The sequence below is a fragment of the Siniperca chuatsi genome, linkage group LG20 (assembly GCF_020085105.1).
Source record: "Siniperca chuatsi isolate FFG_IHB_CAS linkage group LG20, ASM2008510v1, whole genome shotgun sequence".
Classification (NCBI taxonomy): Eukaryota; Metazoa; Chordata; class Actinopteri; order Centrarchiformes; family Sinipercidae; genus Siniperca; species Siniperca chuatsi.
This window is the reverse complement of record NC_058061.1, coordinates 17,657,870-17,683,253: the sequence shown is the minus strand read 5'-3', so window position 1 is coordinate 17,683,253 and position 25,384 is coordinate 17,657,870. Positions and strand designations below refer to the sequence as shown.

Sequence of the window (25,384 nt, the reverse complement as noted above, 5' to 3'; positions counted from 1 at the left end):
AAGGAGTTACTCCAGTTGAACTCAGGGCATGTGGGGTACAGGGCAATATTTAGGTTTTTGGAAAAGACAGGACTTAAAAGGAGACTGTAGGGTAGGATAAGACCTCTCTGATCCACACTCCGTTTCAGAAGGTGGCGGTAATGCACCAAAAGCTGTTTGCCAACCGCCATAAAACATTCGAAGAAGAAGAAGAAGGCCTTTAAAGCGGTGACGTCACCACTGACGTTACATCTTTGTCAGTGAACAAAATGGCAACCTACTGTCTGACTGTCGCCCGGCTCCAGGTAAAAGACGAAAATTGTCTATTTTTACCATATTTACAAACCAGTGAAAGATTCACCTGATATTTTAGATTTTATAAAGCCAATGTAATGCTAACCTGACCTACTTAAAGCTCCGAGAGCGGTTGCTGAGGATAAATAAGTTATGAAACAGTCACCCGGCTGGCTGGCCAGGTCATCGTGTCCTGACTGACTGAACGCATCCAGTGGGCAACAACTAGTTTGGCACTGGCTTAATAAAACACGGCTAGTGTCTCCGTTTACTAGAACTCGTTACACATACCATTAGCCCTTAAATGAACATAGCTAGGTTCGTTTTAGAAATGGAGTTTGGTGTGTAACAGCAAGGTTAACCACAAGGTTAGAGCTCCCAGCTGGCACACAGGCGAGCAGCGTGTAAAAGACAGAAAATATGTTTGTTAAATTATAGAAAATAATACAGCAAACACAGTCTTACCCATTAATTAGGGATTGCTCCACAGAAAGTAATTCATTCGGTCTGTTTTAAAGTTAGCATGTTGTGTGTCGTCATTGCTTTTGTGTATTTTATGTATTTTATTTCTTTATATTTCGTCATTCACTGTGGTATTTTATTTCTCTTGTTGTGAAGCACTTTGTTCTTTGTTTTGATAAGTGCTCTATAAATAAAGTTTTATTATTATTATTACTATTATGTCCAGCAGTGTGCTGTCAAGATTTTCAGCTGAACTAATGATAACGGACCACCAAGTGTCTAAACTCCTAATAAGCCAAAGTGAGCTCACTTTGATGCCTACATCGAGCTGGGTGACACAGAAAAAAAACATCCTCTTCTAATATCGACATAAACAATACCTTTTGTAGGCTTTGAAAATCACGTGTTGTCTAGTTTATGACATTGACATTATTATGGACTGAATAATGGCAAGCATCATTTTTAGCTGGCATTGTAAAGTGTCCGATATTCTTGAGTCAGTAAAAGCTCTTTAGTATTACAAAAATCTGTGCATCATTGCGACTCATAAAAAGTACCACATTTTGGTTTACACCAATAGAAAGGGAATAATACATATCTATACATTGCCCGGCCTCAATATGAACCTCAATATTCTTTGGCTCTAGTAAGGCTTGAATAAGCCCCTCAATTAATTGACAACTTTTTGCTATTAGCACCTTGACAGCAAAAGTCAACCTATTAATGGTTGTGGGTTCAGCTGCTCACTGCCAGTTCTTTCACTGAATGACAGCTGATCTTTAGCACACATTGTCTGGTCATTGAAGACCTTCACCTTTGTTCTCTTGCGTGTCTTCTTTGATAAATAACTAACTTTAATTATGTGTCTATTTGGAGAGAGTCGATTGAACAGTCTTGTTCTTTTCTGGTAATACTTTGCTTTACGATCACGTACTGGTACATATTCAAACAGAGCTGCCTGTGAAGGGGAAGGAGGGAGGGGGGTGCATCATGTTCACCTGGTATCACTCTGATATCTGACACTTGATAGTGGACTGCAAAACAGCATTGCATTCACAAGCTAACTTACCATTATTTTATCTATATCAATACAATTTTAGGCACAATGTTTTCTCTCTGCTCTTTCAGCTCTGTTCCAAGAAGACTTTCAAAAGAAGGATACAAAATTGATACAAAAATGTGTAAAAATCTTTTCTGGGTGAGGGCCGATCTGTTTGTTTAAGCTGCCCAAATAAATTCTGTATGTGGGGAAACAGTGCTGAGGTTACACCAGTGTGTGTCTGGTTTTGTCCACAGCTCTGTGATTATGCTCATACTTGTATGTTTTTGTTGTTGTTGTCTCCAGCTGGCTCTGGGCCATGGTGCACGGCGCCTGCATGTATCAGCGGCTTACAGAGCCAAGGCCAATGTGTCTATGAGCCGCTTCGAGCCCACTTCCTTCGTCAACTATGAGAGGCTCCAATCCAGCATTGACATTGTGCGAAAAAGGTCAGTGTTCTCCTAATCTACTCTATATTTGCTGTGGCTCACATCACTGTTTCCTCACAACACTCCCTTATCTGTGTGATTGTTTGATCTCTAGTGTTTTTGTCCTTTACCACAGTTCTTCATCATAGTTGTAGCCTTAACCAACTCTCGTCAGTCAGCCTGACTCACAGCGCATTATCTTCTCACTTCCAAAATATTAATATTTATCATGAATATATAAAAAATTGTCAGCATATTGTATCTGCATAACCCCACAACTCAATTGTCTTTATTCTTCAGCTACTTTCATTGGTTATTTTTATATTGTAGCTGCATTCTCATCGGCTGACCTGTTCCCTGCAGAAACTTGCTCTCATGTTGCAGCATCCTACTACAAATAAAATTTGGTTTCATTATTCTGTCCAGACTCAACCGGCCGCTCACCTTGTCAGAGAAGATTGTGTACGGCCACCTCGATGACCCCCACAACCAGGAGATTGACCGCGGTCGCACTTACCTGCGGCTGCGTCCCGACCGTGTGGCCATGCAGGACGCTACGGCCCAGATGGCGATGCTCCAGTTCATCAGCAGCGGCCTGCCGAAGGTGGCCGTGCCCTCCACCATCCACTGCGATCACCTGATCGAGGCCCAGATCGGAGGAGTGAAGGATCTGGCCAGAGCAAAGGTGAGGGATCTTACTTGTTTACGGTAATTATACTAATGTTGTAATGACTTGTTAACATGCGTTGTCATTATGGTTCTCATCCTAGGAAATCAATCAAGAGGTCTACAATTTCCTGTCCAGCGCTGGGGCAAAATATGGAGTTGGATTCTGGAAACCAGGCTCTGGAATCATCCATCAGGTATTATTGCTTAAAGTTTGGATGTAGTGCCTGGAAATGAAAATGAGAGATACAGAAAGCCACTGTAAATTTAGCATGCTAATGTTCAGATTTCATATACAAACAGATCATCCTAGAGAACTACGCCTACCCAGGAGTGATGCTAATTGGCACAGATTCCCACACACCAAACGGTGGTGGGCTTGGTGCCATCTGCATCGGAGTTGGAGGAGCAGACGCTGTAGATGTCATGGCAGGAATCCCCTGGGAGCTCAAGTGCCCCAAGGTTAGCAGAATACAATATTTTGAACACATTCTGTTGTCTTCTTGGACATTTGTTTCCTGTCACCCCTATCCTGTATTTCCTGTATTTTCTTTCTCCACAGTAACAGTAGTTGTTTTTCTTTCCACCTCCTGAACTTCTTTACCATAATTAACTCACCAATCGTTTCCTCAAAGGTGATTGGTGTGAAGCTGACGGGCGCCCTCTCAGGCTGGACGTCTCCTAAGGATGTTATCTTGAAGGTGGCCGGCATCCTGACAGTGAAGGGAGGCACTGGAGCCATTGTAGAATACCATGGGCCAGGAGTAGACTCCATTTCCTGCACTGGTCAGTAAAAAAAAAAAGAAGCTTTTTCATCCTGACATAATTACACTTTGATATCTTTTTTTTTAATTTAGCTTCTCAGCTGTTTGGCTCATGTGTAATATTCATCTGTATTTTTGTGTGATGTCTCTTTTTATTGTGTGCAGGAATGGCCACTATTTGCAACATGGGAGCAGAGATTGGAGCCACAACCTCCGTGTTCCCCTACAACCACCGCATGAGGACCTACCTGGAGAAGACTGGACGTGGACGTATGTTTAATGCTATGGTCCTTCATAATGTCATACAATGTTTTAAATGTATTTATTATTTTTTTTTATCACTTTGCATAGTGACAGAGACAAGGGAAGACAAAACTATTATAAAATCTACAGACAAAAAACACTAAAAGGTTGTGTTTAGATAGCACTGTAGTAGGTAATGTCAAGGATCGCTGTCATCTCCCTTCATCACTCTTTGTCTGTTCCGTCTATCAATTGTCAGATAAAGCAAAACTGCACAAAAACAATCCAGAAGAATTTAACGCTACAAAAAGATTCAATTACAGTATTTTTAATTAACATTACAAGCAAAAATCGCTCTAATGCAGAAAATGAAATCACAGAGGAAGTAGAGGTGTCTGTAACAGCAAACTGTGTGTGTATATGGGTATGTCAGTGCCCATTTTCATGGAAAACTCGCTTGTTATAAATGAAAGTGTGATGTCTCAACACTCGCCCTCTGGTTTCTTCCCAGAGATTGCTGCCCTGGCTGATGAATACTCGGACTTGCTGGTTCCAGATGAAGGCTGCGAGTATGACCAGGTCATCGAGCTCAATCTGGACGAGGTCTGTCTATTTTAAAAACTGTCTTTCGGTGTCTGCCTTCATTGGATAGTTCAAAGTGGAGAGCAACAGGAAATACATGGAGGTGGGGGGTGGGACATGAAACAAAGGTCTCTGGCCAGGGATCACTTAATATCACTTTGGTGATTTATGAGGTATAGCCCAGAGCGAAAACCTGAACTTTCTCCAGAAAATTTAGAATTTGATTGGCATTAGATAGTATTTTTATAGCCACTAGAAACCAGACTGTTTTATACCTATTTCTGTTCTGAGATGAGTGAAGTAATAAAACACTTGGACTGAGTCCTTTTTTAATACTTCCACTTAGTTCTGTAAAGGTCAGGAAAGTTATGGGTTAGATCCAGGTTTTGGTGGGAATAGTGCGAATATGACTCCCCTGAGTGTCTGTTACCAATGCTGGAAGGCTGTGATATCTCGTTGTCAGTCATAATGTTGTCAGAATTTTAATATACATCTCTATATACATATTGCACTTGCATTATAATTAAACATGACTGTCATAAAATGCTGCAAAACGTAGGCGTAATTGAGAGCTTCACTTCACGGCTTCAATTACAGAGTTCGGTTTATTTGAGAATAACTGAGTTCCTTGAACGTTGTGTTGTTTCTCTCTCTAGCTGAAGCCCCACATCAATGGACCCTTTACCCCTGACCTGGCTCACCTAGTGTCTGAAGTAGGTGGTGTTGCTGAGAAGAACGGTTGGCCACTGGAGGTTAAAGTTGGTAAGAGCTGACCAGCGATGGATAGGCTGCACAGCTTTAGTCACACTCCTGCTATTTACCATACTACATTTCAGAATGTGCATGAAAATTACCAGCAGATTGTTTTCAGCAACATACTCTGAAATTCTGTGTGGCTCCTTAACCCTTTAGGTCTGATCGGCAGCTGTACCAACTCCAGCTACGAGGACATGGGCCGCGCTGCATCTGTGGCCAAACAGGCTTTGGATAAAGGCCTGAAGTGCAAAGCTCAGTTCACAGTCACCCCTGGCTCCGAGCAGATTCGCGCCACCATCGAAAGAGATGGATATGTAAGTGCTGGTGCACAAAGAAAGCAGGGAGCTGCACCTCCCTTATACTGATGATTTAGCTCTGGGTGATGTGACCAAAAACTCAAACATGTTTGTGTCTTCCTGTAGTCAAAGATCCTTGGTGATGTTGGAGGTGTGGTCCTGGCCAACGCATGTGGACCCTGCATTGGTCAGTGGGACCGGTAGGTGACGCTGTAACTTTGGAAGTTCTTGCGCCATGACTTACAGTGTCGAAATAGTTCAATTCAACTTTGGTGTTTTGTTTAAGTGAACGTATTGTGTGTGTTTGCATTCAGGCAAGACGTGAAGAAGGGAGAGAAGAATACAATCGTCACTTCCTTCAACAGAAACTTCACTGCCAGGAATGATGCTAACCCTGCAACACACGCCTTTGTTACCTCTCCTGAGGTAAACTCACACTAAACCACTTCATACGACTAGATGTTCAACATTCGGTTTGCTAGTTGTGACACTACCAGCATACACACAAGCTTATATTTTGAATCTCATTGCCTTCCATCTCCTCTTCTTCCTCAGATTGTCACTGCCCTCGCAATCGCAGGCTCATTGAACTTCAACCCAGAGACAGATTACCTTACAGCCCCCAACGGTGAGAAATTCAAACTGGACCCCCCCAACGGAGATGAACTACCTTCCAGGGACTTTGACCCAGGCCAGGACACCTACCAGCACCCGCCTGCTGACGGCCTCAGCCTTAGGGTGGACGTCAGCACTGAAAGCAACCGGCTACAGCTGCTGGAGCCCTTTGACAAATGGAGCGGGAGTGATCTGGAGGACATGAGAGTCCTCATCAAGGTCAGGTCTTTGAAACGGCCTCCCCCTGTTGCAGTTTGTCTTTAAACATTCTCACTGCAGCTGTGTTGGGAATCAAAATGTTTTCAATTTTCCCTTTCCTGTCTCCACAGGTGAAGGGCAAATGCACCACAGACCACATCAGTGCTGCTGGACCTTGGCTGAAGTTCCGCGGTCACCTGGATAACATCTCCAACAACATGCTGATCGGTGCAGTCAACAGCGAGAATGATGCCATCAACAAGATCAAGAACTACCTGACAGGGGAGTACGGAGGAGTCCCTGATGTGGCCCGTCACTACAAGGTGAGGACTGCAGAGGGAAAGGTACCAGGTACTGGATTAGTGGGCTGCTCTTTGGCAGCACACCACTACCTCAGGTCCTTCAGCATTGTTGTGAGTTTAAATTGGTTTCACTTGGAGTGGGCGTCTACTCTTTTTAAATTAATTTTAAAAAATTTTTACAAATTATTTGATAAATTAATTATCAAATTATTTGATAGGGACAGCTGAAGAGAGACAGGGAATGTGGGGGAGAGAGAGAGGGATGACATGCAACAAAGGGCCGCAGGTTGGATTCGAACCCTGGACTCAGCCTCGTACATGGGGCATGCGCTCCACCAGGTGAGCCACTGGGGCGCCCCTCCATTAAACTTTTGACTTTTTCTTCTGCTACAATTTATTCATCCGCTAAAAAGAATCGGCTCTATCTCTTTACTCGGGTTTTTGTAATTTCTTTTCCTTTTTTTTATTCATTATGAACTTTATTGAAGCTTGAAGGTTGCTGACCCATGAATTGAATCATGTCCCACTTAAACATTGGATAAATGCCTATTATATATTGAGGTATGACTTCTGGATTTAGAGCCGTAACGATTAGTTGAGCAATCAGTTAGTCAATCAACAGAAAATGAATCTCCAACAATTCTGATAACTGATTAAACATTTAGATTATTTTCAAGCAAAAACTCAGCTGCTTTTCTCTGTTTGATCATTTTCACCATCATTGTAAATTTAATGTTTAGGTTTTGAACTGTTGGAAAATAATCATTACTTGCAACGGCGATACCACATGAACAAGAACTGTGATTGGCTGCTTGTGCTGGTGGAGGTTGGTGATACTGAAGACAACATGAAGGAAGTTGAAGAAAGACTCTCAGCGGTCCTCTCCTTTTCAGTAACACACACCTAGCAAAGACATCTCCACTGCAAAACTTCTGCTCACCGCTACCCCCGCTCTCCATCACAGAGGATTAATGAACAAAGGGAAGCGGTCTCCTGTTCTGTAATGAGACATGGTCGAAATATAAGTTACTTAGATGTAACTCCAGTTCTATAAGTATGTGTGTAGCCCACTGTCACTGCTCACAAAGTAAATGAAAGAATGTAAACACAGTTACTGTGGGGAATATAATGAAAGCAAGATGCAGCCTGATCATGTACAATACATCCGTCTAGCATTGCGTGGTGCTATCAGCAGGTGAGCAATGCTGTAAACGCTATACATCAAAACACCTACACCACAGATATCTACAGTAGGACTCCCGTTAGCCCCTTGCATCAAGTATAAATCCGGCTTAATGCTCTTTCCACCCTCTTGTGTGTAGGCCAATGGTGTGTCCTGGGTTGTGGTCGGAGATGACAACTACGGTGAGGGCTCCAGCAGAGAGCATGCTGCCCTGGAGCCCAGGCATCTGGGAGGAAGAGCCATCATTGTCAAGAGCTTCGCGAGAATTCACGGTACTGCACAATAACTGCAGAAGATGGGGGTACTGTCATAAGCTTCAATATATGAAAATAAGTCTTAGAAGGACTATTTGAGCCATGTCCAGTGATTTGTAATAGTCATTTTAGTAGTTTTTCCTTGTTTATTTTTATTTTTTTCATGCCATTCGTTGTCTTACTTAACAAACATGTCTCTGTCCTCAGAAACTAACCTGAAGAAGCAGGGTCTGCTGCCGCTGACCTTCAGCAATCCATTAGACTACGATAAGATCCGCCCTGATGACAAGATCTCCATCAAAGGACTTAAAACCTTCGCTCCAGGAAAGGTAAGCGGGCATTACAGCCGAAAAATGGCCTGCTTACAGTTTGTTTTCTCCTAACTTTCCTACAGCTGTTAATGAAAAGTGTCTGTAATGGGAACTTCTTCTCTTCCTCTCGATCTCCACAGCCTCTTAGCGCAGTCGTGAAGCACAGTGACGGCAGTGAGGAGACGTTGGAACTGATCCACAGCTTCAACGAGACACAGATTGAATGGTTCAAGGCGGGCTCCGCCCTCAACAGGATGAAGGAGCTGCAGCATTGAAGAAGAGGAGTGGGGAGAAAAAATGTGGAGGAGGATTTTCAGGGGGAAAACAGGGTGGTGAGGATTGTGGGATGAAGAATGTAGATGCTGTTGATGATTGTTCCATCGTCTGCATTTGCACACAGTTTGGACTGAAGTAATGCATCGGTATACCTCAGAGTCCAATGTTGTCATTAGATTACTTCAGACTAAGTGCCAAGCTAATGTTGATTAAGGAACAATAGCAACTGGTCTGCGGTCAGATATTTCTAAAGTATTTGTTAGTGCATAGCGTTCTTGAAGATACTGCAAGCTGCTATGTTTCAAAGTCAAACAGTGATAAATGGTTAGAAATCAATCTGTTGTAAAAACAAAGGGGAGACACACACACACACACACACATACACACTTTAACACACTAAGCTTTGACCCAAGTAGTGACATAATACTCTGCCGGTGTTTTTGCAGCTGTTCAAACAGGTCAGTACAGCCTGGAAACCACTTCACACTGGAGCTCAGCCAGCTGATCACACTCAGTCACCTTGTTACTTTAAAATTGTGTTGCAAACTGCATGGCAATAATAATTAATAATAATACGCTTTAGTCCATCATTGTCATTCAGTCTGCCCCAGTGTTATTTACGCTCCACCTTGAACAGGTAAACACTGCTGTCGGTGGCATCTCTGGGTCCATTTGTTGTTTAGTTCCAGTGACCACATGGATCCAAAATAAACTTGTGGGCACACACATTAATTCTTTGTGTCCATGTCTTTCAGCGAACTATGTTTTTATCCATCGCAGTACATATTAAGGTTGCAGAGAACCATTGCAGACATTACCTAATATACAGAAGGACTTGTATGCTTTAATACTGCGTTAGAGTACAGTAACAAACCTTCTACCCGACGACCATCACTACCACCGTCCTTCAACTGCCCTCCCCATCAATCTTTAACCTCATTACCTCATTATTCCGATTTTAGATTTGAAAACTTATGTTACACTGCAAATTACCACTTTTTGTTATTTAAGTTATGTAGCTACTCATAAGAAACTCAGATTACTGTCAGCTGATTTTGGTCCTCTGTGGATATTATTAACTGAAATTCACTCCAAAACCTCAACATTACATCAGACAAGCTGTGTTTTTCTCCTTATCCTTCACTGTTGCAGCCCAAGCAAGCAGAATGCAGTTTTGAAGAAGAAGTTAATTACATGAAGTGAAGTTAGACCACTCTCTTCCTCTAACCCACTGTATGTAAGGTGTCTGGTTCCATGTACATTTAAGTGTTTGTTTTTTCTCCCAGATTATCTTTTCTGTATTACAGAAATGCCAATGGGTTGTAAAATAAAAATTCACTGATCTAATTTATTTACCTTGGCTCCAGTGATGTGACTAAAATCTGTTTACAGTCGAGTTACAGGTATTTTTAGATGTGCAGTGATCTACTGATCCATCCTCTTTGCTGAAAATTAGGCATGATTATCATTTTAAGCAGTCTCGTTGCAAGATTTTGAAAGAATAGTGACATTCAAGAATCAAGTGTTTATTGTCCTCGCCAATGTATGAATGTGAATTCTTGTATCCTATTTAGAGCGACAGGTTCTTGACAGCTCATATGTATCTGCACATCAGAGTTCGCACTTGGGTGGAGGGGGGAGAGAAAAAAAACTGAATAAATAAGGTCTGCCTTGCCTCTACGTATTTTGTTTTCTAGTTCTCTTTCATATTCTCTAAGAACCTGGATGTATTAAGAGAATGTAAAAGAAAGTCATTGTTGTTTTTGATCTTGTTTAATAGCAGTTTGACTGGTCAAGAGTCCGCTTTAAGTTGCTTTGAATATAGCACACAGTCGGACATAATATACACACAGGACATTCTGTCAAGAGTTTGGCCGACAGAGTAGAGGTTCAGGCCCGAATACATGAAGTAGTGCACAAATGCCCTAACCTTTCCCCTGATTGGGTTTGACACTGATGAACTGAATGGGGAAACCAGTCTAAAGAGCATTCACGCTGCCTATTTTTACACATACATAATCTCTATTCATTATCATGGTCTAAAGTGGCCGTTTAAGAATGTTGTCATCCCTCCATAATAAGACGCTTGTCTCCTCTTATCCAATCTGCAGAAAAAAATTATCCATCTCTTTCAGACAAAGAGGCAATTCTGAAATGTCACAGAAACAAGAAGCAGCTATAAAGGCCTGGAAACATAGGGAGGAATTTCCACTTGTAGAAAGAAACTGCAACATGCTGTATATCAACAATACTATCAACATACCGTAACATAGCAAATATATAGTACCAGAGCAGTAGACTGAGAACCCCTCCAGACATGTTTAAAGATATCAAAAAATATTCCGTTTTGAACAATAATTCGTGTCTGATATGAATTTCCTAGACTATTTCTTCCACGCGAACCCTGGCTGCCACAGCAAGGACCCGCCCCCAATACATACGCGCTCCACCAGGTGAGGTGATATGATTTTCTACAAAAAAGTTAAATTATCTATACTCACTGAAAAAATCAGAATCTACAAATATGCAACTATTGTTTATTTCAAAAGTTTAACTACTGGACACAACATGTCTCCTACTTCACTGAAAAGTCCGTTCTCAGTGTATGTACGCTGTAAGTTTCAAGTTTCCACGTCACACTTTTGTTTGTAAGTTGCATACTGAACCATGATTGGTTTCCAGTCTACTTGTGATGTCACTAAATCATCTCGCGGGTACACACGTCTTAAACTCAGATTTAAGGGGAGCACAGAGAAACTTTCAGCAGATGAATGTGAAAACAGACTTGTAGTGTCAAACTCTACACAGTGAAACTCAAGTGAAGTAACAATAAGCAAGTAACAATAAGCAAAACACATTTTTGAGTTGATGGGGACTTTAAAAATAAATTAAAATGCACAAATATAATGACATCACATGCACAGCGTGTCATGTAGTGCAGTGCACTCTGACCTCTGTCCTCTGCTGCTGGATATGCTGCATGTTAGAAGTGAAGTGCCTTGCTCATGAGCATCTTGGTAGCATAAGTTAAAGGAATTATATTTTCTAATATAATAAATGTAACAAATACACAACTATACACTCAGTGGCCACTTAATTAAGTAGGCTACACCCCCCTTGTGTATGTACTGTAAATGAAAAAGGACAAAAAATCTGGAACACCTCTCAATATAATGTAGTCCGGTACAACATCAGCTTTAACTATAACCTCAATAATAAACATATAAATGAATTTAAACATTTCCGACAATGTCAACAAAAACTGAACATTATAAACTTTGCAAAGTTAGAATTTATGAATTGCAATAGATTGTACAGGTGTACCTAATGAAGTGGCCACTTAGTGTATAAGGTTGCAAATGTGCAGATGGTACTTTCCACAAACTGTCATTTACAACTAAATGATGTCATCAGAAACGTCACGGAAGGAAGTGGTCAATTGAAATTGAATGGGAGACGAGTTTTTGGGAAATGGGGCTGGATGCCAGTACATGTAATTCAATAAATGCATCTCGTTTGAAAGGAAAATAACTCTACACCATAGTATGACAGGATCAATTCAATACAACTGGAGAAATAATATGGGAAAGTACAGTATGTAGCTTTATGAAGTTTGTTTTAAAAAGCAATGGCACATTTCCACTGTAAAAAATAAAATTTCCTCCACTTGTAACATGAGAGGATTTGACTTTGAAATGTTATTTTCATAGCTCGAGCTTCACGCACCATAGCTACCTGTACGTGCATTGTGTGATGGATAAATCAAGTCAACATCCAATTAAATCTCACTAGCCTGATAAAAAACCCCCAACATTTTCCATCCATGTAGAGAACAAAGAGTTGACTGTAGTGCGGTGAAGCCCGCTGTTGTTTTTAGCACAGTAACCCCCTGCACCCCCCCCCCCATCCCTGCCGCCTCCTTCTTCATCCCGCCCGTGTGCGCCGCATCCATACCAAGATCCTCTGACTTATTCACCACATGTCTCCGCCGCTTTCACCGGGTTTAATTACATAATTGCCTCATATCACCTCAAAACACGGGGCCATATCGCGTCTGACTGACAGCTGATCGGCGATTTGACGGTAAGTAATCGTGTAATCGATCGGGTTTATGGGTGATTTGTAGCGTGGCTCTACACATCCGAGCCTTTTATTCTCTGTGTCGGGCAGACGGTGTCGGTTTATTGAGATAAAATGATGTGATAGTCTTTAACTCGGGGCACAGATTTCCCATCTTGACCGTCATCTTTTTATATGTGGCGGCGTTTTATGCCGAGACGCATTTTGGTGTCACATTTTTTTGGCCGTCAGCTGAGCATCCTTTCGCCTTCTCGTCTCAAGCTGCCACAGTGGGAGAATGTTCTGGAAACAACCCGCCTGAAGGGCTTTTATTTTGTAGTGAATTATTTAAGCTCTTCCAGCCTCACATGCAAACAAATTATACCATAAAACAGGCTGTGTTTCTTTAAAATGTTAATATAAAGTTTAAAGTGTGGCTCCCTGTGTGTGTGTGTGTGTGTGTGTGTGTGCAGAGTAGTTGACGTGCCTGCCATGCTGATGCAGGGGAGTACAGACAGCCACAGTGCCCATGGTTTCACAGGGAGGTGCTTTTGGCCTTTTGTCTGTCTTTTCAAAGCTCCTCCAGCTCTCTTCCTTCCTCCTGTCCAGCCTGCGATCTGGCTTCTGGTTTTTTTTTTGATGCAGCCTGCCATTAAATGTTTTATCAACTCATCTGAACACAGAGGCACTGCGGACTCATTAAAGGAGTCCACTTGCTGCCCTGCTCTCTGCATAAAGAGGGATAATAAAAGAAGAGTTCAACCAGTCAAGTTGATGAATTATTTAGGCTACATGTTTATGCCTTGTCATCCATCAGTCGTGGTATCAGCCCTCTCCCCTGTGCCACCGTGATGACAGATGTGTGTGTGTGTGTGTGTGTGTGTTCATCACCCCTGCATCAACACTATCCAACATGATACCAGGAAGATAAAAGCCACCGCTCATCAGCCATTTGCAGGATCTTGTTGCTAAATGAGTTTATAAACCGGAGAGATTAAAGCCACCCCTGCGATGATGCTGGGGACCTTGGCACCCTTGTACTATTTGAACGTGTGGTCGTGCCTAAAAGAAGCCAAACTAGACCTCTCATGTTACTCAAAAGTACATATTTTCCCTATCCAATGGATTTAAAAAAAGAGGATTAGATCCTCTTTTTTTAAATCCATTGGATAGGGAAAATATGTTTTCCCAAAGAATAATAATAGAGTCAAAAGGTCTTTTCAAGGATGTATGAATGCTACCTCACAATTACTCACTGCTTATTCAGAAAGTGTTGCTTATATTACCCATAAATGCTACCCTGCAGTACATCAGGATTATATGACATTATGATATTAATGTAAATTGTTACAGTCGGAAACACATTTATTATCGATTACATTTGTAACACTTTATTCTTCATATTACCATAATTTTAGTTTAAGGTTATTTGACATTATGAGTTGGAAGCCATTAAAACCATTGTAGTTCTTCATGTAAAGACAGCAAAGATGCAGGAGTGGCAGGTGACCAGGCGACATCATTCTACCAACAAACTAAGACAATAAATACCTGTATCATCTTAAGGCAGGCACACCGGGGTCCAAGCAACTGACTCAGGGTGACCAGGAGAAAAGTTAGCACGCTAACACGCTAAACTAAGATGGTTAACATGGTAAAAGTTATACCTGCTTAGCATCAGCATGTTAGCATGCTGACGTTAGCATTTAGCAGCAGACTCTTGTTTTAATGTACAAAGGTGACTTCCTGGTGACGCAGAACATAAAGGAACAAGTGTCCATGTTGGTATTAAACCTCAAGCACAAGTCAGCATCACTAGCTCTCATGTAGCTTATATAATGTGCTGCTTTATTCATATATTTAATAAAAGGAAAGTAAAACAATTCTAGCTTGTAAAGCTAATCAAGCTAATCTCTTTTTCTCATGAAGAAAGAAAACTAGTGAACTGTGCATTAATAAGAAAGATTCCAAAAACAGTGCTAGTCTTTAACAATTTATTAATTGTGTATTATTATTTATATAATTGTAATAATATATAATTGTAATGGATTATTGTTTTGTTTTCTTTAGTATATCTTCATGATTTCTGTTTACAGTTGTACATGCTACAACTATTACTACTTCAATAAAACAGGGGGAACAAATCTTACACTGAGATATTAGTCATCAACTGACAGTTACGATCAATAAGAATCATTTCAGCTCAGCAGATGGAAGCTGGACCAATGAGGAGACACTGGGGAGAGGGTTAGATGATGACACACACACAGACACACACACACACACTCCTCTCAGAGAGAAGAGAAGCGTTCACATTCCTGAAAATGAGATCAAATTATCTCTGCATCTCAGAACTGTTTGTGCAACTACAACTGCAGCCTGCGTTTATGATATGAAGTGTGTATACATCCGGACACAGGCCAGGGTTAAAGACAGCTTCAATCTCACCACACACACACTCACACACACACGAGCTGCTATATTTAGACTGATAGCGAGAGAGGCAGAGTGTGATTTTGAATGGAGCCAGTGGGATTCACTCTGACACGCACCAAATTCTATGTCAAACATTCAGCCTGCAGATGTCACATCAGTACTAAGATTCACTGGGAGGTGGCTGCTGATAACCACAAAAACACATCCACCAGGTCTCATTGTAGGCGTTTAACTTCTGAGAACAATGCCCTGCCACTTTGTGTTTGTAGTGACTGTCAAAATGATGAGCTAGATAATGATACACACATCACAACTTCCAATTACAAAATGATAATTGGGTTTGTGTCATGGCATGGTGACAAAGCTCATTCGTCCTGAAATGACAGAGCAGCTTGTTTTTTGAATACAGACTGTAAGGAGCAATCCTGTAATAGATGTCAGTCTTGTGCGAGGGGGGATTTTAATACAATAGGGTGATGAGCTGAGCCGTGCCGAGGCCCTCTGGGGCTGGATTGTTATTTACATTATCTTGGGACCTTTTCAAAGCCAGCAAGATCCCAGTCTGGCGCTCGGAAATCAAATTGCTTTGTTATTCGGGGCGTCTTTCTAGACTCACTATTTAGCAGCACCAACATTCATAAAGAGAAAAATCCATTGTGTAAGAGAACAATTTCTACACTGACAAGAGCCTCAAAGGACCAGAATGGAAAGCAGTCAGAGGACATGTTGTATTTTGAGTAAGACTCTTGTGATTCTCGATTAGGGGTCCACAATATATCGGTCACCTTATCGGTACTGGGCAATCATTTCTTAAAAATGTGTCATCCTTATCGAACAAATCATAATTATGCCTGATATATGACACTAAGTTAATATGTGGATGACTCTTTTGTTAATTATAAGTGCACAAGTGCATTTTTTTAATGGTTTATTTGTTTTAAGAAATAAGACGTAAGAAATTTGTCTGAACTCATAAAGGGGCATTTAATCCTTCTGTTTATCTGAAATTTTCAAAGTCAGCATATGTGGAGATTTCAGTGGAGAGTATAAATGTGCTTGCCTTTGTTGATATTTAACTCAGTGTGCATTTCTAAAACCTCTTGCGATGATTGAAGTTTCCCCTTTTATATTCACAAAACCTTCAGCTGGGGCAACAGCGTGACAGTCAGCATTTTACAGGGAAGCTTCAAGGATCCACCAGCTGGAGAAAATGCAACAACAAAGATGATTGAAAATGTCATGACTAAATTGTTATAATACACTAATAGTAAATTGATTTACTTCTCTCTTTGAGTTACTGCGGACATTTGGAAACAGGGCAGTATGTAATAATAAGTCAGGACAGGTACTAATAAATCACTGTTTTTAGACATCTGTAGCTGCTCTAAGCACACAGTCCCAGTGTAACACATCAACGTTGCTGGTGGAAACTTGACACATAATGGTATTGCAATAAAATGAAAAATATCTGTATCAGTACGGGACACAACGAAAATGATTGGTTACTGGATATCAGTAAAAATTGTGTATCAGTATTTTTAATCGTTACCAATTGGAAAAGCTTCTCCCGCTGCTATTGTTATTTAGAAATACAAGAAATGAAAGTAGACAAAGCTGTTTGTGGGAGCCTGAGTACATCCAGGAAGTAAAGTACAGCACTTCAACACAAAAAGGTCACAAAACTTACACCTGAGGTTTTTGTATGTCTTTGTCAACTTTTGATATTTAATAAAACCTTTCTTTACCTTACCTCCCTTGCTCCTTTGTTGCAGGGTATTGTTGCTCCACTCCTCCATAAGAACTCCTCTCTGAACACCTCCCCACCCTCACACACACACTCTTGCCATGCAGGAGGTGTAACCCTCCTTCCTCTTCTTCCTTGTGCACCATCAGAGGAGACATAAAACAGAAGACAAAAAAAAAAGAAAAGAAAAAAGAAATCCCAGCCTGTAACCAGTCAAGATGTCAGACCCTGATCCCTCCTCGCCGGCAGACCCCCCGCTGCCACTCACCTCCCCCCGAACCCCCCTGCAGCTCTCCTTCCCCTTCCTGAGGGAGGGCAGTCGAGTTTGGGAGAGGGAGAGGAAACCGCCACAGCCTGGAGAGCTGCCCAGCCCACTGCCCACCAAACGCACCCGCACATACTCAGCGTGAGTGCAAGTCTAGTGTGTCTTATCTTTTAATCTTTTAATCTCTTGACATTCATCTTGAAATGCTTTTTATTGTGCATTCAATTTACTTAAATAATGGTCAATACATGATTTATTATGGCTTCATATGTCAGTAATAAGTTTTATAATGTATAAATATAACAGGCCTTTGGTTTGTCAAGTTTTGAGCCCACAACCTGACAACCACATTTTCGGTATTATAATCTGTTCCAAGTCTCAACAGCTTTCAGTTTAATTCTAAAATGTGTCCTTGTTCCATTGACGAGATACAAAAGCTTAAAAACAATGTCTCAAAATAATTGTGGTAATGATTTATGATGCACTGTCCCCCTCTCTCTCTCCCTCTCTTTTCGTCTATGTCTCTCTTTCTCTGCAGGACAGTGCGAGCCAAATCAGGTCCAGTATTTAAAGGGGTGTGTAAAAACTTCTCCAGGTCTCAGGGTCATGGATTCATACGCCCCTCTCGCGGAGGAGAGGACATCTTTGTCCACATCTCCGAGTGAGTGAATTTGTTTAGTTGAGTTTACACTGTAAGGGTTTTCATGACATCACATGACCTGCGGTGTAGGTTCTTAGCATACTGTTTGGACAACGATGGAGAATGCAAGAACTTTTAACTCATAGAACATTGTATTTAACATAACATGATATTTCTGGCATCACTTGCAGGGATGTGAGAATTGACGGTACCTTGATCAACGTCACAGCTTCCCTCAGAAGCATTGGGTATACAGTATTATTTGCTAATTTAGATGACCTTGGAAGTTACAAATCAGTAATGATCACATTGACACTGTTTGCATATGGACCAAGGTTGACCAATCCTGGAAGAGACTTTACAGTTTTCATGGAGCAAAAAGTGTCACTTGGTATTTTTCCTTTGTAGACTGTCTGTGTCCAGTGCTGCACGACACATTTCACACAAGAAGACAGCAAATGGAATATACATGTATTTATATTTTATCACTTATATTAAAGGGGCACTCCACTAATTTTACACATTAAGATGAGTTTGCTGTTCATGGGGCGTACCACTCAGCCTCTGAAAACAGTTGTATAATGTCCTCTGTGGCTCTGGAGGGATGTTTCCGAAGTCTGAAAACATAACCCCTGATTATGTCATAGTGATGTCATCAGGGTTATCTCAGTTTGGTCTTAGCAACTACACATTTATAAAAGAAAACCCAGCGTTACAGACTGAGAGTGTGGAGTTTGAAAGACATGGGCTTATGCTGCTGCCTTAAAGCGTTCCAGGTGCACGACGTCAAACGTAAACAAAAAACATGGCCGACCGTGACAAACTGATGTTTCTTTGGCAAGTGTACACACAATTGAACTCTCAGCAGTGCAGCCTCATTGCATATATAAATGAAACAGAGGAGGAAAAAAACGACGCATGAACAAATATTATACACATATTACACATATTATTTTACGTCACTTTTATACTCAAACATATCTAAATATTCCATTCACCAGCCTAATACAATACTGTAGTGTACAAATACATCCTACCCCCCTCCCTTATTGATTGAAATGTAGCCTAATGTGAGCTTCCATGGGTGCTGCCATTGTAATGTGACATCAAACTGCTTCTTCATGAAGTCGGGGTAGATGGATTTGCCCCGAGTTCACAAGTAGAAACTTCGACTTTAAGTGGCGTTCCATTGTACTTTTTCTAGGAGGATTTCGGAAAATTTCGAGTTCCAAGTTGTCTGGAACGCAGCATTATACCAGACAAGGAGGGTCTAAAAATGCTATCAAGTTGCATTATGGGAAGTGTATGGGAACTCTGACTTTACGTTTAAAGTCAGCAATAGTCATTGCCCATGAATGAATTAACAATACTTTGTTGAATTTGTAATTTTGCTTGTGTTTCCTGGACAGCATTGAGGGAGAGTACGTGCCTATGGAAGGGGACGAGGTCACATACAAGGTGTGCCCCATCCCTCCGAAGAATCAGAAGATCCAGGCTGTCGACGTGGTGATCACCCACCTGAATCCAGGCACCAAGCACGAGACCTGGTCAGGTCAGATCATCAGCTCCTAGACTAGCGCTCCAGGTTGCGAGGCTACAAAGGCAAAGGGGGATTTGGATTTAATTTTAGGTTTTATGTTTTCAGTGTGTGGGGTTTGGGCCAGATCGGAGACTGAGGTGGCTTGGTTATGGAAGAGTGTTGGTGACCGTTTGAGTATAAACGCTAGGGTTGGAAAAGAAGCTTTGAATGTATTTGTTTGAATGTTTTCCTTTGAAGGTATGGTTTCATCATTTGGGTTTGAATGTTTTAATTTAGGGTTTGAAAGTTTGGGTTTTAAGGTTAGGGTTCAGGGCTTGGTGCTAGCATTTTTACTTTGACCTAGGGAATATATTTTAGATGAGAAATCAGTGGTTCTTAGGGAAGTGATGTCTTCAGTGAGTTGGGATGCTGAAGAGGCTGAATCACATTTTGAGCAAATTTGACCCAGTTTAGCTGTATTGACACTCCATGGGACACTACAGACTGGAGAGTTTAAGTTTCAAGGGACCAGCTTCAGTCCCACTTTTAATTTCCCTCTTTTTACAAATAAGCAACAAACTGATATAAATGATGTGCCATCACTGCCATAAGTCATGTGACAAACATCTGGTTGAAAAATGTACAATTAAGCCATATTGTATCTGTGTTTACGACGACAGATGGAGATGGTTGCCTCACAGTAGAACATCTAATCAAAATGAAATAAAAGACAAATGCATTTGTCACAGCCCTTTCTGTAGTTTATGATCAGGCTTGGTTTAGAAGGAGCAGCTGCTCGGATCTGCCTTCATCTCACTGCCTTCAGAAAATCGAAACATACCCTACTAGTGTGTGGCTGCCAAATGAAAACAGTGAATGCACTTACAGTGGAAAATAAGCTTGACAAAGATCCAAATAGCTCTTAATGCGTTTTGGCCTCAGAAGCTGTGACAAGCTCTGCATAGAAGGAATTACTTTCCTTCATAATATTGTAGCACTACTGTATTTTGTCTACTTGGCAAATGTAGAAATCCAGTATTATTGTAGCCAGCTCCTATGACGGTCTTAAGTTTTGGTGGTAGAGACAGTAGCTGGACGTTGTGTGGGCCTGCCACCTAGAAACCAGGCCAGAGGGTTTGGGGAAGGAAACCGGAGAGGGAGGAAGGTCAGGGAATGGGCAGAGGATGGAGTGATAGCTATAGATGTACTTGAGCACAGATACAGCTTGATATGAAATGTTATAAAGCAGGTGTAAGAAGGAAGACCGTGATTAAAGTCATCAGTTCTCAGCCTATGGGTTGTCAGATTAACTTGATAACGTTAAAGAACTAGCTTTGAGAAATACGCTTATTTGCTGTCTTGCAGAGAGTTAGATGAGAAGATTGATACCACTCCTATCTGTATGCTAAATATGAAGCTGTTAGCTTAGCTTAGCACACAGACTGGAAACTGGGAAACAGATAGCCTGACTGTCTGAAAGGTAAAAGAAAAATCCGGCTACCAACACCACTAAAACTAAAACAACACAGTCTTTGTGCTAAGCTAACGGCTGCTATCTGTAGCATCATATTTAGTGTACAGACATGTGAGTGGTATTGTTCTTTTCATCTAATTCTCGGCAAGAAAGTGAATAAGTGTATTTCTCAAAATGTTAAACAGTTTCTTGAAATCATTTATAAACTTTATCAGTTAAAAGATAAAATTTGAATTGCCAGATTTTTCTCACGTTTTCTATCTTTTGCGATAAATGACTCCCTCTTGTGAAAAACAGTATTTGCAGCCTTGAGACGTTTCTTTTTCTTAATATTAATCAAAATAAACTGATAAAGGAACAAAGGGAATCACCACAATTTTACAGAGGGTAAAGCTGAGGAGGATGAACTGCTGATTTTTAGGTGGAAGGTTGAACACCGGGGAGTCCAGTAAGTTTCATACATCACGGCAAATGACTGTGAATAAAATAAAATAAAAACCGAACAGCAAAAGCCTCCTGATGTAAGTTTAAAAAGACTATTTATTTATTGACTTATTTATTTTCATTTGTAACTATGAGACCATCAGGTGTTTGGTAATTAAAAGCTGCATTTATAAGTATTTGTGCAAATTTAAGCCTATTTGAATACACTGCACACCTCACTCTAATGATACTACCCTGTTAATATCCCTTTGCTACTGTCATGACATCATTGACAGGGGAAAAAAACCTTCAACCTTTCCGAACACAAGTTTCTAATTTCTACATAATCCTTGTCTAATTTTTAATTATGATGATGTTCAAAACGACAAGCAGTTTTGTTGTTTTAGAAATCGGCATGTTCTGTATTGTTTGTCGTAATCTTTACGTTGAATGCGTTGATTCTGTTTCATCATGCAGTAACACAGTTGGAGCCTTCAGAGAGGCATCGTCAGGTCTCCTATGCCTTTTTGATTTCTCGCCATGAGTGTGACTTAACATCATAGTAACACAGTGTATCTGTTTGGTTTCTTTACTGTGAGAGAAAGAGGTTTGATTGAGTTCGCAAGCACTTTTATTTTTGTCAAATCACTGTGACACTGTCTTTTGTCATCAAGATAAAATTTCAATAAAACTTATTGTATTCACAAACCTGTGTCGAAATGTGTTTATTATTTCGATAATATAGGGCAAAGACTGTTCTGTGCTCGTTTTGAGTTTAGATTTTCCCTCAGTCTTTCCAGTCTTAACTGCTGTCAGTACAAAGTGGAATAACTAGGGCGGTTATTTTGAGATCCCTCTTTTTTGCTGTGAAGTTTGCCTCAGTGTCTCAGACAGTTGTTTGGGATCTTTGAAAATGTTCTTTGAGTTTGTTTTCGCACAGACTACGTGTCCACGTCTTGCTTTGTCTCACTGGAGTCCATTAGAGGACACCCCAGCACAAACAATCTGCTAGTATATAACATAACTCTCTTAAAACACCTGGGTCATTGCAAAAAACATAGGTAAAACACACTACACACAAATTTATATGCATAATGGATACATTTACTTCTATAGCTGTAGAAGTCTAAAAGTCTTTCTCCATGAAGTCTAAAAGGACTTCATGGAGAAAGATCAATCACAAACCAAGTTCTTGCAAGACAGTTTGCAACAGAAAGTTAAGAAAACACAAGTGAAGGTACAACAGGCCAAATTGACCAGAAAAGGTAAATTAGACTAACTTTCAAGTCCTTGAGAAGAAACAGGCCACCGCTGACCTGACCTGGCAACCCAGACACAGCAGACTGGAGTTCTATTTATATCAAGGCCAGTGGTGAAGGACGTATTCAGGTCATGTACTTAAGTAAAAGCAGCAATACCACACTGTGAAAATACCCCATTACAAGTAAAAGACCTTTATTGAAAATGATACTTAAGTAAAAGTACGTAAGTATAAGGAGCAAAATGTACTTGAAGTAATGAGAGTAAAAGTACTTATAATACAGTAAAATGGCCCCTGTGGGTGTTTTAATATTGCTACTACAATATAGTATATACTATATTATTGGATTATTACTGATGAATTAATTTGAAAGTAGCATTTTATTGTTGTAGCTGGTTGAGGTTTTAACAATTTTATATGCTGTTGGGTAGTTGATTGATAACAATGCATCATATTTTACAAGCTCATGTTTTGTATGTAAAATCTTACTATACTACTAACTGCCATACTATAGCTCTGAAATAAATGTAGTGGAGAAGAAGTATAAAATAGCATAAAAGGGAAATATTCAAGTAAAGTATAAGTACCTCAAATTTGCATAGTACTTGCATAAATGTACTTAGTTATATTCTACCACTGATCAACGGAGATATAGAAACAGTTAGAGTACATGCTGTATTTTTTGTTTCCTGTTGAGATTGTACAACGTGTTAATGGAAATCAACTGTTACTGACACCTAATATCTTCCATATTATTCAGTAATGAGATGAATGATTCAAAGCATGTCTGCTGTCATATAGGACAGCTCCCTCTTGTGCAACTTGTCATATTTACATGCAGACTCCATTGCAAAGCATGTTCACAAGAAAATTAAAGAGGTTACTATTATGTATTTTGTCTTTTTTATTAAGGCCATCACTCTGACCACTAGGTGTTAGTAATGTGCAAAATTCAGTGTTCCACCTGCCACTGAATCTCTGATGAGGGAGAAACAGTGTAGTCTTTTGGGTAGGAAACAGGTGGAGTTTTCAGGATTTGTCTCTAATGGTGCTGTGCTTGTAAAACCACATTTGTTGAATTTTATAGATAAGACCTCCCCATTTAGTTTTTCACGATACGCTGAGAACAGGAGCAACACCAGTGGACAAAAATACAAATCAAATGTACAAATGTATAGTAACTAAGAAGCACATTGATTTGTTTATTGATTGATTTTGGGTTATTTTCCATCACAAAATATCAGTTACACTTACAACACAGACATCCTGAATATGAAGCAAAACACACCCACACACTTATCACTTTTATTGCCAGGCTCAGGTTGGTTCCCTCGATGTCACAGTGATAGATGAGTAACATTTGTGTCTGGGAAATCTGGTCACACACTGATAGTTCTGACAGTGTGTGTGCGAGACACACAGAAAGGAAGTGGCAATATCCTCTGTAAGGTGATTGTTCCAAGTAATGAGCTGATAATGAATTCCTGTCATTGTGTGTGTGGCCTACACATGGATGTAATGGGTCACAATTCTGCTCAGACCGTCAGACACCAGAGTTAACTGACTGTGTGTAACCGGATCATTTAGACATTTAATTAAGGTGAGGAGGTTGAACTAATTGAGTGAGGACACTCGCAGCTGAAAATAATTGGCTGCAGGATTAATTTACTTCATTCCCCATGCAGTGACTGTACTACAGGGTGTGGATGTATGTATGTGGTACAGATAAACAGTACAAAAAGCCTCTGAACTGAATCACAGAAGTGTGTACGGTTTTACGGCACCTTATCTGTGATGAGTTTTATGGCCCGACCAACCTTTGCTCTTCTCTTTTCTCTCCTTGCTTTCCTTTTCTTTCAGAAATTTACAAGCTGTATGTCTGTGTTTGCTGTCCGCCTGTTTCTGACAAATACAGTGAAAAATAACACACACACAGATGACTTCTGTCATCTGCAGAATAGACACAGATTTTCCAATATTTGTTATAACATACACTTAATGACAAAATAAAGAATAGTATTGTATGCTTATATCACACAATGTTTATGTGTATGTTTCCTTCCAGTTTACCTTTAACCTCATTGTATGCAGAGATTAAAGACATACAGTGGGTACGGAAAGTATTGAGACCCCTTTAAATTTTTCACTCTTTGTTTCATTGCAGCCATTTGCTAAAATCAAAAAAGTTCATTTTATTTCTCATTAATGTACACTCAGCACCCCATCTTGAAAGAAAAAACAGAAATGTAGAAATGTTTGCAAATTTATTAAAAAAGAAAAACTGAAATATCACATAAGTGATAAGTCATAAGTATTCAGACCCTGAATAACCTAAAAGAGACCCTAAAAGCATTACAGATTTTCTGAGCACCCCTTGTCGCTCTCATCAAATAAAACCTTTATTTCCCTTGATAATTGATATCTGATTAGTTTACAGTTTTGCTTTGATCCTGTTACTTCAAAAATAGTTTTGAGGTTAATTAATATCAGAGCAGGCCTCATTCATAAACATGGCCATGGATGACTTGGGAATAATGTGGAGATGTTCAATAAATAAGACATTATTAAACAAATAATTATATGAATACAGGCAAAATTTATACATTTTTGACACCCAGGTCATTACTATGAAATAATATGCTTATTTTAGCAAAGACATTAATTCCAGCTGTTTTTATTTCAAAACATCCTTTCCAATGTCTGTTTTATTCTTCACTTTTCAGCACAAATTCTCTGTCAGTCAAGACAACTTGGACAGAGCTAGCTCTGCCATTGGCTCTCTTCAAGTTTTTTTTTTTTATCTTAATCTAAATGCAGTATAGTCATACTAATTCATCTTGATTAGCTTTAGAGAGTCAAACTGATCTTTCAGATACAAATCAGCCATAATACCCTGTGCCTATGTAGGGAAGGCT

General features: G+C 40.2%; 2 protein-coding genes across 2 annotated transcripts; both read left to right on the top strand.

The window, feature by feature from the left end:
• The first annotated feature begins 129 nt into the window (after positions 1-129).
• On the top strand, positions 130-10,328 carry aco2 (aconitase 2, mitochondrial). Its single transcript, XM_044178974.1, has 17 exons — positions 130-284; positions 2,081-2,223; positions 2,629-2,887; positions 2,973-3,065; positions 3,172-3,330; positions 3,504-3,654; positions 3,798-3,902; positions 4,387-4,478; positions 5,114-5,219; positions 5,370-5,527; positions 5,636-5,709; positions 5,824-5,935; positions 6,065-6,343; positions 6,454-6,645; positions 7,947-8,079; positions 8,269-8,390; positions 8,513-10,328. The coding sequence occupies exons 1-17, from the start codon at positions 249-251 to the stop codon at positions 8,645-8,647; spliced, it is 2,349 nt and encodes a 782-aa protein (XP_044034909.1). The 5' UTR covers positions 130-248; the 3' UTR covers positions 8,648-10,328.
• A 2,231-nt stretch (positions 10,329-12,559) lies between these two features.
• csdc2a (cold shock domain containing C2, RNA binding a) lies at positions 12,560-21,916 on the top strand. Its single transcript, XM_044179283.1, has 4 exons — positions 12,560-12,731; positions 16,916-17,293; positions 17,691-17,813; positions 19,202-21,916. The coding sequence occupies exons 2-4, from the start codon at positions 17,106-17,108 to the stop codon at positions 19,362-19,364; spliced, it is 474 nt and encodes a 157-aa protein (XP_044035218.1). The 5' UTR covers positions 12,560-12,731; positions 16,916-17,105; the 3' UTR covers positions 19,365-21,916.
• Positions 21,917-25,384: the final 3,468 nt, after the last annotated feature.

Bases quoted from the DNA above. Each gene is read 5' to 3' on its own strand.
- aco2 (XM_044178974.1), top strand. From the start codon at position 249: ATGGCAACCTACTGTCTGACTGTCGCCCGGCTCCAG. The intron at 6,646-7,946 runs GTGAGGACTGCA...TCTTGTGTGTAG, and splicing joins ATGTGGCCCGTCACTACAAG to GCCAATGGTGTGTCCTGGGT. The intron at 8,391-8,512 runs GTAAGCGGGCAT...CGATCTCCACAG, and splicing joins AAACCTTCGCTCCAGGAAAG to CCTCTTAGCGCAGTCGTGAA.
- csdc2a (XM_044179283.1), top strand. From the start codon at position 17,106: ATGTCAGACCCTGATCCCTCCTCGCCGGCAGACCCCCCGCTGCCACTC. The intron at 17,294-17,690 runs GTGAGTGCAAGT...CTTTCTCTGCAG, and splicing joins CGCACCCGCACATACTCAGC to GACAGTGCGAGCCAAATCAG. The intron at 17,814-19,201 runs GTGAGTGAATTT...TTTCCTGGACAG, and splicing joins ATCTTTGTCCACATCTCCGA to CATTGAGGGAGAGTACGTGC.